Here is an 18,484-nt window from a genome sequence, read left to right on the forward strand (position 1 = left end):
CCTGGAAACAGGATATCCCTCCTGGGGAACTGAGCTGGATGTATCATACTTTTCTCCCAGACTGGGGGTGATGAGAGGCTAAGGGTGTATCTAAACTGCAAGCAGAGGTGTGACTATAGTCCATGCAGACATACCTGACCTAGCTTTGATCGAGCTAGTTTGAACAATAATAGCAGAGAACTCAGTGCGGCATAGGCTACCTAGTCTGCTGTCTCCCTAGATACCTTTGAGGAGCAGTAGGCGCTGTCCAGGGTTCCCTGCTTTCTTTTTAGCAGTCCCCCAAAATTATTTGGGCCCTGGGTTTAGTGGCTCCTCCCCTTAGGCTCAGGGGAGGGGCCTTTTGATGTGGGTGGACTTGCGCCCGCCTACCTCCTGGGACTCAACAGGTATATAGCCAGGATGGCAGGAGGGGTGGTACAGATCCTGGTACCTGAGCTACTCAATCAAAGCTGGCTACAATCTCTTCTCCTCCCCAGCAGGGACGAAGGATGTTGGTTTTCCAGCACTCTTGGGCTAGGATTCCCAGCTCAAGTAGATGTACTAGTGCTAGTTCCCATCGGGCTGGCATACTAAAAATAGCATAGCCACAGCAGCATGGGCTAGCCTCCATGGGTACAAAGCTGCCTGGACCTTGCAGGGATGAACTCAGGGTGGCTAGCCTGTGTCACCGCTCACTGCTGCCTGTGGCTACACTACTATTTTTAGTGCGCTAGTTTGATGACAACTAGTGCAAGTACGTATATGCAAGCTGGGAATCACAGCCCCAGCTCCAACTGGAGACATAGCCGTAGTCTTTGCTAGGGAGCCAGCTTCACACCTAAATTCGGAAAGCACTCTTGTGTACTTGTTGCTTGCAGATACTCATAGGCTTAGAAACAACATCCAGTGACTCTTACAACCTATTTCTTCTCCACATGCTCAGCCCACACCCAGAGACCCAAAGTAATTAAGACTGTTTATTTTATTGTATTTATTGTGGAAACCAGGAGATGTAAAACAGTGAACAGGATTTCCTAAGGGACACGACCAGGTCAATAATGCAATGTTAGTATCACCGACACTGAACAAATCCTTTACATGCACGTTTCTAAAGTTAGGTCTAAAATTAACGGTAAAGTACATTCTGAAGCCTAGCACTAGCTCTGCTTTCTACAGTACGTCACGTTCAGTCATTCTGATTAGAAAAAGAATGAAGCCACAAGACCATTAGTCAGCATTAAGAGCCCATAGATTCTAATCTTTTAACAAGAGATTTGTGGCCATCTTTCTAAGGACATTTTGCAATGACCAGGCATTTAAAGTTCACACCCATCTCTCCACTTAACTTTGGAGTCAAATTCCATTAATTCCTCAGTGGGCTGCTGAGACTTTTTTTATACTCATTTTTATACTTGGCTTTATGTACCACAAGTGGACAGATCCTTCTATTCCACAGAGGTGCAGTTTTTCAAGATAGCTTCTAAATCTGGGAGCTTCATCCAGCATCTTTGAAACCCTTCGCTACTTATAAAGGAAGAAGCTATTGGGAGAACCAGCTCAGAATTAAAGGATAAGCTACTGTGTCAGAACTGCTTAGAAGGGTTTGGTAGATAATGGATAATATTCTGTAGCAACACCTGCTAGTCTCTCTGCTGGCAGCATTCCTATGATGTATATCATCTTTTCCAGGGTTTGACACTAAATGCCAAATGTTTCAAAGTGGGAGGAGGTTCCATGGGTGTGTTGCAAAACTCCACCACTGTGTGCAAAATGGGCTCTTACGTAAGCAATTACCAATTTTCTAGTCACACAGGCTAGTTTACATATGCAAATGTGGGTTTCTGCAGGGGCACTGAGCCAGCATGCACTTCTGCAGGCTCATCTGTTGCACTCTCCTTTGATGATCTGGAGCCCAAGATCAGTTAGCTGTCTTCCAGCGCAGCCCTAGGCTGCAGAGCACTATGCAGCTGCTATTGCTACCCCAGGGCAGTAATGGACCACATCCAAAGGGGGTGGGAAACAGCTGGGAGGCCGCACAGTCATAGATACACTAATCTCCATCCCTGCTCTTTCCTGGGCCCTTCAACTCTTCTGCTTTGGAGAGAAAGGATCCCACTTCCACACATGAGCAGAGTTTCACATGGATGCTGGCATCCTGCCCCCATGCAGAGAGGAGCACACCAATGCTATTGTTTCCTGGACCCTCTATTTCAGTCACAAATAGACATTGCCCATTTATGCTAAGATAATGAATATCTGCTATTGGAGACACTGCTATACCATAATAGTTTAACACTGATATTCCTCTGTTTACTGTTCTGGGGCTAAGCCAGTGCCTAACGTGACTTTAGCGTCATCCTGTGATAGTATGTATGCAATGTGTGTATGTGAGACCCTCCCCTCCAAAACACACCCACTCACTCTCTGACCTGTTACAAACGTCTTACCATAAGCAAAAATATTAAAAGTGTTGCCTTTGTTAAGCCTGTCTGAATGGTAATGATAGAATTCCAACTCTCCAAACCTGTGACACTACACCTCATATTCATCATAGTAATAGTATGATGTGATTATGACATAATTATGATGCATTTTGCAGAAGATGGGTCATATAAGGTGTCATTTGATACATTATTTGCATGATATGATTATCATATTTGTATGCATGTATCATTTTGGTATCTGAAGTTATGAATATTGATTATGGATCTGTAGTTCAAATGGGCTTACTCTGGAGAACACCCACAACCAGCCTTTCGGGTACAACAATGAAGAAGCCAGAGCGTGTTAATGGCTCATCAACAAAGACAATGGGCTGTGGAATAGCTTAGCCTTCCTGTGGACATTTCGGCCAGCCTGTAAGTAAGGGTTGCTATGACTCTGCCAGGCCAGGTGACCAGACCACATGACTCTGGACCCCATTTTGGGTGCCTGTATTTTTTCACAAACTGGGCTGGGAACTGCTTTTAGAACAAGGGGTTCCCACCATATGCTAAAGCTATATAAGGCAGGGAGTGACCTCGTCTGTTGTTCTTCACTTCCCCACAGCTCAACACCGAAGAGAAGCTCCCAAGGAAAAGGACTTGGAACAGGAGTGGAGATCCCAAGCTGCAAAGCAAGTGCAGCTTGTGCCTTGAGAATCTGCAAGCCTGCTAGTATCATCAGTCACGGTGAGAAATTGCTAATTCATATCCAATCTTTCTAGTCCCTTAGGCTTAGTTTGCGTTGTTTATTTACTAGGTAATCTGCTTTGATCTGATTGCTATCACTTATAATCACTTAAAATCTATCTTTTTGTAGTTAATAAATTTTTGTGTTTTAATCTCAACCCGTGTGCCCTTGACTGAAGTGTCTGGGGAAAATCTCAGCTTGGTTTAACACAAGTGTATTGTGCATATTCCTCTCCCCATTGAGCGAGAGGGGAACTGAGTAATAAATTCTTACTGGTTGGGGTTTTGACCAGGGCAGGATGGTACAGCTCTGGGGTCCTAGGCTGGAGAGCTGGCGGTTATTTTGGCTGCAACCTCTCTATTTGTCGGTCATGCAGTGGCAGGCCAAAGCTTGCATGCAACTGCAGCTGGGTGTGTCCCTGCCTGTCTGAATGCTAGTGGCGGTTTGGGACCGAGAGTGGTCTATAGCCTGTCATAGCAGCACGGTGCTGAGAGGGAGCCCAGGCTGGTGAGTCAGAAGGTTCAGTGGTACCCCAGTTCCACATGGCAGCCTAGGGAGAACTTGTCACATCTTCTTTCCCAGGGTCTGACTTAAGATACATTACAAACACTGGGAAAACAGCTGCTTGGAAAGCACAAAGGGGAAAAGTAACTAGCCACTGCCTTTCAAAATAACTGATGCTGTGTTTTATTTCATTGTGGGATTTGATCATCCTAAGCCCAGCTATACTGCTTTGCTTTTTCTTTTAAATACCTACACAGGCCAAGATGGGTAACTACATTTAGGCTCTTAAATTTATATTGAAGCTTTGTAATAAGTGGCCTGATTTTCAAGAGAGCTGAACACCTGCAGCTGCCACTCACTCCCGAGGGACTCAGAAGCTCAGCACTTGGAAATAAGGCCAGCTGCCAACCTGGATAAGGATAGACTTAGGAGCACAAGTTTAGGCACTCATTTTTGAAAAATGTGGCCTCTGTCTAAATCACAAGTACAAATACATTACATACAAAAAAGAAACCAACCAGCGAAAGGTGAAATGTAAAAAAGACTCCTTCAGATCCCAGTGGTTTTCAGGTGGCACACTACTAGCATTATTCCTAAACTCAAGGGGCTGGATGGTCTTGCACCTTGTGTATTCATTTACACACGTGCAAAGAGGGTGTAAAACACCCATTCTGATTGGGTAGTACTTGCCACTCACTTTGCAAAGGTGTCAATGGTTACACAAGGAGACAGGCAGTGGAGAATCTAGTACAATATATTGATGGTGCTTGTACTTTTTATACATACCTTGGTATATGGTAAGAAAAAAAGCCCCTCTCTTTTTAAAAGTCAGAAACAGTGTACAGCACTGTAACATTTCCCCCAAATACGGATAATATAAACATAAGCTAATATTTTTTCTGCGTAGGGAAGAAGTCCATCATCCAGTTATAATTTCAAAGCCATCACCACACCTGTATAGAAAATTCCATACAATATTTTGGTTGCTAGAGTTTAGTTTGTTAGTTTACTCACTTTTGTTACCACACCCCTGGCACCAATGAGCACTCTGGTGTTAATACCTTTTTTTATTTTGTCTACACTACTCCTAACGTGTCTGTCTTTTCAACTGACTTTGGATCACCTTCCTCTCACTTATGACTGGAGTTTATTTAATAACTACAAGATTCTGGGCACTTTTCAACATACTGCTTATGCTTTTTCACCATGGGATTGATCTTGCCAAGGTGCTGAGTGGTCTCAGCACCAACTCATGTCAAGGGAAATTAAGGGTGCTCAGCACCACTCAGCAGATTCTCAGCACTTTGCAGAACTCAGCCCTAAAACAAGGGAATACTGACATTGTGGTCTTTGTTAAATTTCCCAATTAAAGGCCCATGGGAAATCAATTGGAGTCTTTCTATTGATCTCGATAAGGTTTGGATCAGGCACTAAATTTGTAGTCATTTATCTTTGTACGTTTATTTGTAATGTTGCCAATGACACGCAATAATGGAGAATAAATCCCAAAGGGATTAGTTAAAAATGAATGCTAGTGATAACACTAACAACAATAACTTTAGAGAGCACACTCACTTTCCCCACATCCCTGGGACATACTTTGCCTGCGGGTTTGTTTCACAGGACCCATGTGTAACAGGGGTAACCAACAACAGACTGAGACTTTTCACCTCTGGTGCTGCCAGTTAGCTTTACCAGTTAGGTTTCACGACAACAGCATTTATACGCATCAGCAAAACAATCAATGTCCAGGAATGTACAATACCCGGGACTATTGCAGATACAGATTCTTTATTTCAGAATAAGCCAACGGCAAAAATAAAATGAACCAGTGTGGTCCTGGATACAGGATTTGGGGAGGCTCTAGTAAAGCCCATATCACTCAATTTCTCCTCCTCTTTCCCCCATTTTTCTCATCCCTTCTCTCCTCTTCTATGATAAGAGGGAAGGGATAGGTGGTGGATCATCCTTCCTTGAGAGAGGCGAGGGTCGTATTTCCTTCCACCTACCACTCATAGATTGATTGCCAGAAGAAATTCTGCCCGCATGGTCTTTTCCCTGAGTGGGCTAGCAGAAAGCACACAGATCTTCAATCTACTGGTTCTGCCTAAGCCAATGCAAAGCTAACAGAACCCGGATCAATGACCTCAGACAACAGCAGACTCCATAGGTCTTAGGGACTATCCTGCAAATTGTCTGAGTTGGGGGTTCCTCTGGGCTTTATGTTTCATGGATCCTAAAAACTGGCTCAGGTTCCTAATCTAGAAAAATATCGTGTTCCTGAGGTCAAGATGGAAACAACCTTTCTATTTCCATTAACTCCACTTATCTCAAATCCATCTGGCCTCTTATAGCTTTCCAAGAGACCCACCAACATGGACCCTCTTCCCTTTCCTCTGGTTTCCACATTTTCTTTTTTCCTACAGCAAATTAAACACAAGGGTTGCTTCAATCTGCTCCTCTACCTTCAGTTTCAAATTGCAACTGGGGGCTTTTCAGACAGTTTTACCCATAGGAAAGACATCTGTCGTTCAGTTTCACTTTACACTTGGACCTTCTTTCACCATTCTGAGTGGTATTCCTTCATATTATTAACCATTTAATTGCTGCAGTGTGGTTTTGGGTCACAGGGCAAGGTGACTGTAGGGCCTGTGTGTGAAGGCAAACAGGACTTTTTAGTATTTTCTTTCATCCCACCAAGCCAATTACACTTCTGATTTTGACACCAACATGGCTGAAACCAAGAACAAGTTTTCCCAGCCAGTGGGAGGACGGCTACATAATCATATTCCTTGCTCAGCTCCATGACGTGTCAGCGCTGCCCCGAGCATAAGGTTCCTTTTGCTGATAGTAAAATCTCCAGTAGCTCCAACAAGGTTCATTTCAAACATGGTTGTCTAGATAGCTTATGAAGGAGAAAGCTTTAACCTGGCATTTAGTTATCAAGTTGCTTAAATTCTGCCCTAATAGAGCGAAGTAAAAATATAGACTAGTTTACATGAGCTGTGCTGGTGTTTATTGACTCTTTTTGACACATTATTGCTTGGCTTTGAATGCATTTCAGCAGGCGGTTGTGCCCACATATAGTTTCACTGACATTTCTGAGTTTATCTTTAAACAACATTTTAAAGGATCATTCTGTCGTTATGTTCTGCTGACCACCTCAGTCTTTCCACTGATGCCTGAGCAGTCTTTTGGACGCAGCCGCCTGTCAGTCTCGTTCTTTTAGTTTCAGTTTATAAATGTATTGGCGATACTTTACTTAGAGAGAGGTTGTTCAGTTGTGATGAGGGATGTATAGGCTGGTGAATGTTACAACTAGAAACAGCTGCAGGGAATTAAGACAGATCTTGCTGATTCCTCATGAAGCAAAACAATTATTTTATTCAGTTCATCTACGTGTTCATCCGTCGTCATTAAGCGCCAAGCAAATTTTGGTCTAAATTGAGCAAACAGAGCCCAGATTTTCAAAATATTTTTTGGGAGTGGGCTGCTGGATGAAGTCCATGGAACTCTGTAAATATCCATAGCCGTTGATCGCCCCTAGGACACCCTGAACCATACATGTATATGCTCATATTAACAAGTTTGTACAGGGACAATTCAGACTAGAATGAACCACAAAAGTTTATAACAAGGGGAATAATAGAGAAAGGGACAAAAGACTCCTCAATTGACATCATTTCACAGGCACAGGCACGGCTACAGCTGATGAGGGTGTGAGCAGAATTGAGCTGAAGTCACAAGAACAAACAGCACAAAGGCTTAAACCTGAACATGAAACAACAAACACTGCAGCAAATATTGGGAACCTCTTCGGTGCCAACACAGAAACAAACGTGGTAAGAGACGCCAAACATGTCAACTTGCCTTACCAAACAATACTGCCAACGTTTAAGTCACATGAAATTCACAATGCTAGGAGGGGATGGAAAGAAACAAAAAGTACGTCCTTGACAGATGTACAAAGGAAGAATCCCTATATGTGTAAGCCTAAGTTCAGCAGCAAGTTTGGAGGTCACTTAAAGTAATGTGAGATGACAGGGTGAAGGAATGGAATCAGAATGTGTTGTAAGCCTGAAAAGATGCCAAAAGGAAAGTTAAGAATCAATTCAGTACTGAGCTTAGAAATAATAACTTTAATTAAACTAGGCTAAAATATTATATAAACTTTATGGGATTGAAGTCTCCTTTGGGGATGAAAAGGACCCCAAAGCTTACATACCCACACATTTTGGTTCCATCAATGAAAAGGTAATTACCTCAGGGCTGTTTCTGAGAAGAGCATTGCAGTACCTTTACATTTTGTACGTATAACATGATCTACAGTATAAGAAGGTATGTGGTATTGCAGACAGGAATAAATGACCACCACCATTCCTAATCAGTTTTTGGCGGAAGCAAAATAATTCCTATTTAACAGTCGCCCTCAGCGGGAGTGCAAAAACCAAATCCACAAAGCCACACAATGTTGAAGACAGGATTTTCTACAAATCACAGCAATTTCCCCCAAATATCCCACATATGGTAGTGGACAGGGTAGGAAAATTAGTGGGAAATAAACGCTCAAGCTTGGAGAATATTGCTAATCTTGCAAATGTGGGAACATACACTGGAAACAGTATTGTATATCACGATTTTGGGGACGTCACTATGCTACCATTTATTAGTCGATGCTATTTACTACTACTCTAATACTATAAACACAGTAAAGACTGTCTCAAAGGCTTCTGCTGCTGCACGGTAATAATTTCAAATTTACAATACAAGGGATTATAACGAGTGCCATGTAAAATGGGAACTATGCACAGGATAATTACATGGAATGGCCTTAATGAAAGGCAGCAACAGAACTGTGAACCTATTGGAAAAAGAAAGATTTAAACAAGAAATCAGGAGGAAAAAAATCAAGACGGTGTGTAAACAAATAGACCCAGATGAGCTGTATGGCCTCTTTCTACCTCAAAATATTACTGTGTGTCATTAAAGACCAAGTCCAAGATTTTCAAAGGTGATTTACACAAAAGGCAGGTGCTCAGCCCTTTCGGAGAAGCAGCTCCCTTTACACTGATGCAAGTTGGGCACCGAGACCCCCCAGCTACTTTTGAAAATCTTGGCTACCTTCTTATTTTTCCACATACAGTCTATATTGCCTGTATGCACACTCCACTTATTTTCAGTGCACACTGCTGAAAAAAAAATTAAATGCCAGTAAAAATCGGTCTATTTCTTCCTCTCTCACTTCTTGTTTTGTGCTCAACAGCCATGTCTGTTTAGGTCACTTCTTCCCCAGATTGACAGTGTCTCACTTGGATCTACACTCTTCTCTTCATTCTGCGCCTCAGGAGTTTGAAATCAACAGCAGAGTCATCAGACTTCTGTTAAAGATACCGAGCCTTCCTGTGCTGGCCCCAGCATGTAAAATGAAAAGTCGGGGAGGGGTCAAGGCCTACAGACACTGCTGGGAACACCCAAAATAGCATCTGATAAATATTGAAAGCAGCACTCGGAAGCGGATACAATACCCCTTTCTTAGTGAGAAAGCTCTTACTCAGCAGAGATGTATGACAAAGTACTTAATACCTTTCCTTTCACAAGATGCTATACTCTATATTGAGTCCTGTGGCACCTTAAAGACTAACAGATGTATTGGAGCATAAGCTTTCGTGGGTGAATACCCACTTCATCAGACTCACACGGCTACCCCTCTGATACTATACTCGATATGTATCAGTGATCCAAAGCACACTGACGTCACTAGGAATCTTTCCACTGACTTCATGGGTTTTTGCATCAGGCCCTGGGTGAGTCTCAACTAGGGTGACCAGATGTCCTGATTTTATAGGGACAGTCCCGATTTTTGGAGCTTGTTCTTATATAGGCTCCTATTACCCCTCACCCCCTGTCCTGATTTTTCACACTTGCTGTCTGGTCACCCTAGTCTCAATGCCAAAATTGAAGGTGGGGAAATACTTTCCATAAAAAATGCAGATAACATACAAAACGTAACGGTGACACAAGGTAACAGCTTTGCTCTCTAATTGCAATGCATCAGAATTCATATGTTTTTTAACTGGGCTGTTATTTTCGGGGTTAAAAAGGCAGCAGGTTGCAGAACCACAGCTTATTACAGATGATGAACTCCTTTTATCATCAGCGTATTAGGATAATGTCCAAGTGACTTGCTTTGCAGAAAAGCAAACAAGCAGCAAGACTAGGATAAGACGTCCTGCTGGCTAAAGTCCAACAGCACAGCTGGCTGCTGGAGACCCCAAAACTCAGCTAGGATCAAAACGCAAAATTTTACAAATCACAAAATAAAACTTAAAAAACAACCACTTTTCCTTCAGGGGATATTAATGCATTGCCCAATGAAGAGCGGAATAAACCATTTCTTTTCACTCCTTTGGAATGATCCTGCAACTCTGCCTCTCCAAACTTCTCACAAGTTATGTGGTCATTCCCAACGTCTGTAATACACAAGACTATTACCCTACATAGAAGGTCAGCTCCTTAAGATGGTGTAAATCAGCATAGTTCCATTGACTTCAATGAAGCGGCTCCAATTTACACCAGTGGAGTGTTTGGTCCCTGAAGTTTGTTATCCTGCATGATTTCAGTATATGCATTTACGTGACGGTAAATAGGTTGTAGTACATGTACATATAGATCATTGTGTTGCATTGGTTATTCTGCACATGACAGTGTATGTACCTGTATGACATGAATTACACTGCACTATCACAAGAGCAGAGCTGTTACCTTGAGTCACCATTGTATTTCGGATAGTAGCACCGTATTTTGTGGAAAGAACTTGCTACCTTTGAGTTTTGGGATTCAGCTCACTAAAGGCTTGATTCTGCACCGGTTTGCCACAGCTTATGATGGGTGCGGGATCGGGTCACAACAGTGGTATAAATCATACATTCATATGGAATGGGAGTTTTGCTTGAACAGGACTGCAGCACTGGCCCCAGTACCAGATTTTAGTTAGTCTGTTCTACCTTGAACCATAGCAGAGGATGGACTAGAAACATTCCAATCTAGTTCCAGTAATGCTGCATGCACAGTATATTGTGTCTGGCTATAATAAACTAAACACACCCATTTGAAAGAAACATGGGGCCAAACCCTTAGAGGGTGTAAGACCAGCATACATCCATTAACTTGGATGAAGTTATGCCAATTTCCATCTGCCGTGAATCTGGCCCATGAAGATTAGAGTTGAAATAATTCCAAGTGAATACTTTACTCAACTAATTTAGCCGCCAGTGGTATGTCTACACTGCAATTAAAAACCTGCAGCTGGCCTGTGCCTGCTGACTTGGTCTCTTGGGGCTCGGGTTAAGGGGCTGTTTAAAGCAGCGTAGATGTTTGGGCTTGGGCTGGAGCCCGGGCTCTAGGACTTGCTGAGGTGGGAGGGTCCCAGAGCTTGGGCTGCAGCCTAAGCCCAAATATCTACACAGTTATTAAACAGCCCTTTAGCCCGAGCCGGTTGGTATGGGCCAACCGCGGCTGTCTTACTGCATTGTAGACATGCAGCAAGTAGATCCGAATTTTCTCAGGTTTATTCAAATTGTTTGAATTTGTTCAGCATATAGTTACCAATCAATTCACAAAGTAAAGAGATAACAGTTTGCTGTGAATATTTATTCGGGGCTGTGTTGGCTAATTGGGGTTCTTCTCTCTGACTTGTTGAGCAGCACTTTTAGGATCAAGAGGAAGTGTCTGAAAACGCTACTGAGGCTTTGACTCTCTCAAGGACAGGTAACAATTTAGGGAGAGGTGACAGGTAAGCGGGAATACCTGGGGAATTTTAGATCAATTTTTTAAACTTTTTTTGTCTCTGGATCTCTCAGAGGCCTTGCTGGAGGCATTGTTCCTATACTAGTTAGACCTCTGTGAAATTTACTAGCTGGGTGAGGATTTTAAATATATATTTTTCTCATCACCGCTATAAAAAGAAATTCATGATTGTGCTTTGTCCTACTTGCCAAAGTGCAGTCAGATCGATTGCTGGCTGATTTAACTGCTTCTGTTCCTCGCTTAGTTTTGTCTGTTGGAACCCTTTCCTCCGCAGGGACAAGCCATGTCCAACTGTATATCAAATTTACTACTTCTAAGTACTTATGTGTGTAAATTTAAGGTTTGTTATTTACGAGCACTTGGGCGTGCAAGCTTAGAATTCATTTTCCATGCGCATCTGTGTAAAACAACCTGCATTCATGTTAGTGCAACACGATCAAATTATTTGGAATCTGCAAGTTCATGGCTAAGGGCCCAATGATGCAAGTGCTCCACAGGAGGCGCTCCCACAGATTTGCAGGACTGGGCAATAATTTAACCGTATGTTTGTGGCTAATTCTTCAAGCCCTCCCAATTTGGAATTCCTACCAACTTGCAGGCTGGAGATATAATATGGGCTCAAGTCAGTTTTTACATGTTCAGAATCTGAGCTGGATCTCTCCCCCTGGAGTTTGGAACTAAGGCCTGGTCTATGCTGGGGGTGGGGCGGGGGGAAATCGATCTAAGATACGCAACTTCAGCTACGAGATAGCATAGCTGAAGTGGACGTATCTTGGATTGACTTACTTCGTGTCCTCGCAGTGCGGGATCGACGGCCGCCGCTCCCCCGTTGACTCCGCTTCCACCTCACACCCTGGTGGAGTTCCAGAATCGACGGGGAGCACATTCGGGGATCGATGTATCACATCAAGATGAGATGCGATACATCGATCCCTGATAGATCGATCACTACCCGCCAATCCGGCGGGTAGTGTAGACATACCCAAAGATTTACCAACACACAAAAAACTGACTTGTGGTCAGATGCAAATAACTGTAACTGTAGAGTAGAGAATCTAACATGTTTCTGTGGAAGCTAGAATGATTCGAAAACTCATATTTGATTTGCTCACCACTTTTCTCTTTGGAAGGAATATGCCTGAAAGCTCTTTTCTTTTAAAATAAACAGAATTCTAAAGGGACTACAGAGCATTCCTCATAATTACCTCTCTCCTTCTGAATTTTAATGGCTAGTTCTAGCGATTCCCCTCATCAACAGTTACCTTTTATTAGTTAATGCTGGGATTTCCTAACAAGCCTAATGGTGCTAGGAAACCAAATGTTGTTATATTTCAAGGGGAGACAAGCACTTACCTACCTTGGTGTCTTTTGAAAATTCCCCTTTTATATGTTATCACTGAAAGCTATTAACCCCTTATTCCTTTCATGCACTTAATGCAGATTTTTTAAAATAAATTTGTATTTGTTAGTATTGGAGAGTATGTGTGTGTTTACAACTATTTAAGGTCAGTTTAATTAAAAAGAACCACCACCACACCTTATGCTAGTCCTTCTGATACAACAAAGATCACTTTTGATAAACACTTATGCTGTTCTTCTCTCTGCCTCGTGTCTTGTCAGGAGATCCCAGTCTCACTGCAGTACACTGGCAATTTAAAATTGTGCTTTTGCGAAGTGCCTCGCTTTTCATTTGACAGTAGACTGGGTGAGGGTCTACTACAGAAACAACAAAGGGGTGATACCTCATCCAGGGACAATGTAGTGACTATTCTGAAAATTTCAGGTAAGAATTTCCATGGTCACCGCATCATAATCCCAGATAATACAACTGTGCAGTGGGGTTTCTTTCCACCTTTGGGGGAGGGCTTGTCCCTGCGGACACACAACCCCCCGTCAGTCTAACACAGAAGAAGGAGCAGGTCGGATACAGCAGTTAGGTCGCCTAAAGTTCTGCAGCATGGACTGGAACACATTATGCTGCCTCCCTTTAAGTTTCTTATTTGAAGATGTATCTGAGGAAATCGATTTCCGGTTCTGGGTGCTTTGTGCCCTGATCAGTTTCTCATGTTCTCGTATTTGTCTTTGTAAGTGATTTTGGATAGCGATCCCCAGTGACTCTGGGTCTAGTGAAGCACCATATACCTCCCATGTCATGCCTTGTTCATCCCACACAACATCTCTGATGTGCTTGGATTGCTGCACCTGTACTTTTGCCTCCGTGGCCACCGTGGGCTTTTTCTTCTTTTCCCCAAGATGTGGCAGTAGTGGAGCAGAGGCAGGAACAGCTGTTGGTTCCTTCCTGGTTTCACTGGCCTTGCTAATTTGATCTGGTGGAGCTGTTGGGGTCTTCATCCTATGGGGGTCGTGGGTAGAATTCATATTCAACTCAGGTGTAAATCCAGCTTGCAGACTCAGGCTGCTAGACTTCTTGGCCTGAGCAGTTTCTTCCAACATTTTATCCTGCTCCGTTTTAACTGTGCCTGGTGCATACACCTTCATAGAGCCAGCAGCAGCTCCAGTACTGGTGTTAACGCCTCCTTTAGAATCAAGCAGCATTAGCTTTTCTTCCTTGTTTGGCTCTCTCTCTGTTTTGACATTAGCCAGACTGATTTGCACTTCATCAACACTTTGGAAGTGCGAAGGCTTTCTGTCAGTGCTGCTACCAGCTGCTCTGCACAGGGTCTCTGTCTGCTCAGTTCCATGGGGTACCCTACTGTGTCCTGGTGACTGGTTACTTTCTGAATCACTGACTTGGTGCGGAAAGTTGTTGCTGGCTTCTGGGACTGCTGCAAATGGAGACGGGTGGGGTTCACCATCTCCAGACTCCTGAGGTGCTGCAGGTTGATTACTGGTGTTAACCGTAATCTGGTAAACAGGTTTTGCCCTCAGTAAGACTGCAGCATCTGATGGCAGCTGAGAAATGTCTGTGCTGTCTCTGGCCAAGCAGGCTACTTGTGTTTCTGCCCCATCAGCAAGTATTCCCTGGGTGTTCCCGGCTCCTTGTGGGCACAGACAGGCAGGTGTTGTGCTACCTGACAGCACTGGACAGATGGCGTCAGGTGGGTCTCCTTGATGCTTTTGCAGTTTGGTAGGCTGAGCTTTCCCTGTATCCATCACCCCTGTCAGAGCACACACTTCTGGTACGATACCCGGACACAAGGCTGGCTCTTGGAGTGATGCAAAGTCATCAGCAAGTTCTGACTGGTTCTGCCCACCACCACTCTGATAAATGAAGTGCAATTGCTCAGTTGCCTCCGAAGGAGGATTCCCCTTGAGGAATGCAGCAAGGATACTTGGGCTGGTGGAAGCGGATTTGGTCTCCATACTGGCCACTGCCTGAACCTCAGCATCACGCCATGTCCTGTTTACTGCCTCCCGAGTTAAAGATGTGCTCTCAGGCTGGACTGTCATTGTACTTGCTTCTCTGAACCTGGAGAGCTGAGGCAGCACTGGTCCTGTTTTCTCCGTCTCTGCCTTGCACCCGGGCAGTGTCCCCTCAAAGCTGGATGGTGGCAAAGCCTCATTGCTCTGTGCAAGCACAGTCCTAAAAGTGGGACAGGATTTCACATCATTTGCAGCCCTTATCTCTGCTTCTGAATAAACCTGCGGCCTGATCCCCAGATCAGGAATAGCTTCAAAGTCCCTCACTGGAGTGGCTGCCAGAGAGAAGCCAGGGTCATTTATTTCCACTGCTTTTTCTTTTTCCATGTCTATTCTTTGCAGGGTATTTGCTTGAGAAGAATGGTGACAGGACTCACTACCCTTGATAGCGTTGTCTGGGGAAGGATACTTTAATTCCTGAAGTTCTGCCGAATCATTCATCCTACAGACCTTCACTGCACAATCATCAACTTGTGCCAGTGACTTTATCCTTGGTAGGTCACTTTGTATAAGCTGGTTGGAATTGTGGGTAGCTGGCATCATATCTGTTGCATGCCCAGCTGCACAGGTTCTTGCTATAATCGGTGTTTGCACTGTGGAGTCACTGCTGACCTTTTGCTCAGAGTCACGGGCCGATTCTGTACATGCAGGAGGCACTTCTTCAGCTTGGCTGAAGGACCCAGGCAAAAACATGTCTGGCTGGCTAGTATCATCCCCACAGAGGTGCTCATCCCTTTGAATGTCGGAAACTACAGTACAGTTCAGGTCAAACAAGCAAACTCCAGCAGATTCAGCCTGGGTGTAAGAAATGCCATTACTGCTCCTCTCTAGGCTTGCTTGTTTGTGCTGGTGCTTAGTGGATTGCGGATCTCCCAGGCAATCTCTCTCTTCAGAAGTGGCAACCAACAAAAGTTTGGCAGATCTCAGAGGATCTGGTACTGTCCCCATGGAATTTCTCTGAGCTGTAGCTCGCAGTCAGCTTCCTCTAGCAACACTCTTGCAGAGCAGTATTTGTATCAAGGGGATCGTGGTCAGGAACAACTTTCCCTTAGAGCCAATCTGTTAAAGAAGGAAACACAGCGTTAACACCAATCAGATTTAAGCTGGGAAAATACCACTTTAGATACTTTTTAATATATAAGGGAGATGTTCAAAGGCACAAAGGGCTGTTAGGCACCTGACTCGCACTGAGTCAATGGGAGCTGGGCCTTGGAAAATCTCCCCCCAAGTAATTTTTTACTTGCAGAATAAAAATTTTTCATATGATTATTTCCAAGGTAGGATCGTGAAGCAGAAGTAGCCATTAGCCACAAATGCATCAAAATCTGCCCTGCTTGTTGAATATGTTATGGAAAAGATGATCAATAAATTAGAAAAGAACAAGAAAGTCATGCACTCATTTAGTCATGTGATTGACCTGGCACCTAAAGCTATTTAAAAAAAAAGGGGGGGCAGTGGGATCTGTGTTGATGCTTTGTGGAAAATATTCTGCAGTCAGAATTCAATAAATAATGTTAAGTAATGCAAAGGTAGAGATACAATAACCTGCAGAAAGGAAGTTTTGTCCCATGGCTAGGGGGCTAGCCTGGGGACATGGGAAATCCAGGTTCAAATTCCTGTTATGCGCCAGACTTCCTATGTAACCCTGAGCAAGTTACTAAATCTCTCTCTGTGCCTTGGTTCCCCATCTGTAAAATGGGGTTAATACTTCTCTAGCCTCACCGATGTGTGGAGGACCAATACACTAAAGATTGTGAGGTGCTTTATAGTGCAAGAGAAGTATTGAAGATGGACAGGTATCTGTGGCAAGTTTCTAGTACCTTCAGACTAATATTTGTGAAGTAAAACCTGGCTGCTAAAATGAACTGCTGAATGAAATACTATGGACTAATGTTAAGAAAAACACCAGAACTGATTCTGCTGTGCTACTGGAAGTACTATGTATACTTATGTTCATTAAGGAAAACGATTCCGCATTTATAATCTTCCAGAAGCATTCTTGACAAAATGTACTAAACTGATTTACGAACTACAGGTAGATCCTGTATACACATCTGTTTGCCCACTGCTGAAGTGCAGCCATTTGTCAGGTGAAACACAGCTAAACTCAGCACCACCGGAGAACAGGACATCAAGAAGAATACCCTTTCCAAATGAAACAGCAGGGGGGAATTTTAGACAGAGGGAGCAGAATTATCCGAACCTCAGGGTAACTCTCATTTTGAACTCGGAATACATTTTAAAATGTACTTTTAGAGTGAGATTCTCAAAAGAGCTCAGAGTTGGCCAAACTTTGCTCCCACTGAAGTCATTGGTAACATTCCTACTGACGACAATGGAAGCAGAGCTAGATCAATGGTGAGAATTTGGGAAAATCCCTGCCTTGTTCTTTTACATTGTAGGTTGTCTGTGTCTCCCAGAAGGCTTTCATTTCAAAGCCTCTCCCACGTCTCCACTGCCAGTGGAGAGGTAGGCTGGGACTCAGGAGACTGGGTTCTATATTTCCATCTCTGCCACTGGTCTGCTAGATGGGCTTGGACAAGTCATATCACCACTCTGGGACTCAATTTTGCCATCTGTGAAGTGGGGATACTGATGCCAGCAATGTAAATGTGCACCAACAGACACTGCCCTTTTCAACAAAAGGTCTCATTCTCCCCTCATTTTACACCAGACTTGTATTAGTGAAACTCTGCCACGGACCTCAGTAAAACGCCCCCTGACATGCAGTGCATTGAGAGAGAGAGGAGAAGCAGGTCCCAGGGGTTTAATGAAAACAAACTTGAAATGAATACAGCAAACCTAGTTTTGCGCATAGGAAAACATGGTGACTCATTATGAATTCATTAACAGATCCAGCTACGGCAACATGGACATTCCTGCATGCAACATTCCCTGGCTGACCTCAGGAATAGATTTGTATGAGAATGAAAGAGCACAGCAAATCTACAGTCCATGACCTTTTACAGGTCTTCTCCAGCTGAGCGGGTGAAGAACCTGCCCTAACATTACACTGATGGGGGCTGGGAGAACTCCCTAGTCTTGCTAAAGGGGAGTCCCCCCAGTGGTGTTCAATGCCTTGATTGCTACGGAGAGTATGTGAGTCTGGCTAGGAGGTTAGAGACTCTGGAGAGCAGGATAGAGCCTAACCGCATACTCCAAGGCTGCTGAAAGAGGGTCACTGCTCTCTAAGAATCACAATTAGCATCTCTGACTGCAGAACCCAGAGGTTACACAGAGGTTCCCCAGGTCTATGAAGCAAGCAAATGTACTTGCCATCTCCTCTTGCAGACCCAGTGAAAATTAACAAAGAAAAGGCTGGATTTAAGCAGTCCGGCCTCATGATTTGATCATTAGCACACCAGACAGGCTGCACCCATTGGGCTGGATTTTCTTTTGACACCAGAGTAAATGAAGTCATAACAGAGTAAAGCTGGTGGAGTCAGAAGCAGGACCACTCCTTTCTGCTACTCAGAGATTTTGTTAGGTGACTTGCTGGTGGAAGGAAGGAAGGAGAGAGAGAGAGAGAGAGAGAACTCTTTTCAGTGACAGGCAATGCTGAGATGCAAAATTTTGGGAGCATGGCATGTTATTGAAAACTAATCTGCTGAGATTCGGATCCCTAAACCTTCTCACTAGAGCG

At 43.8% G+C, this 18,484-nt stretch overlaps 1 protein-coding gene across 1 annotated transcript; it reads right to left on the bottom strand.

Moving 5' to 3' along the window:
• Positions 1-13,053: 13,053 nt before the first annotated feature.
• On the bottom strand, positions 13,054-15,872 carry GPRIN3 (GPRIN family member 3). Its single transcript, XM_045019447.1, has one exon. The coding sequence runs from the start codon at positions 15,787-15,789 to the stop codon at positions 13,354-13,356; it is 2,436 nt and encodes an 811-aa protein (XP_044875382.1). The 5' UTR covers positions 15,790-15,872; the 3' UTR covers positions 13,054-13,353.
• Positions 15,873-18,484: the final 2,612 nt, after the last annotated feature.

The sequence above is a fragment of the Mauremys mutica genome, chromosome 5, assembly GCF_020497125.1.
Source record: "Mauremys mutica isolate MM-2020 ecotype Southern chromosome 5, ASM2049712v1, whole genome shotgun sequence".
Lineage (NCBI taxonomy): Eukaryota > Metazoa > Chordata > Testudines > Geoemydidae > Mauremys > Mauremys mutica.

Coding starts and splice junctions, on each gene's coding strand:
- GPRIN3 (XM_045019447.1), bottom strand. CDS start 15,789: ATGGGGACAGTACCAGATCCTCTGAGATCTGCCAAACTTTTGTTGGTT.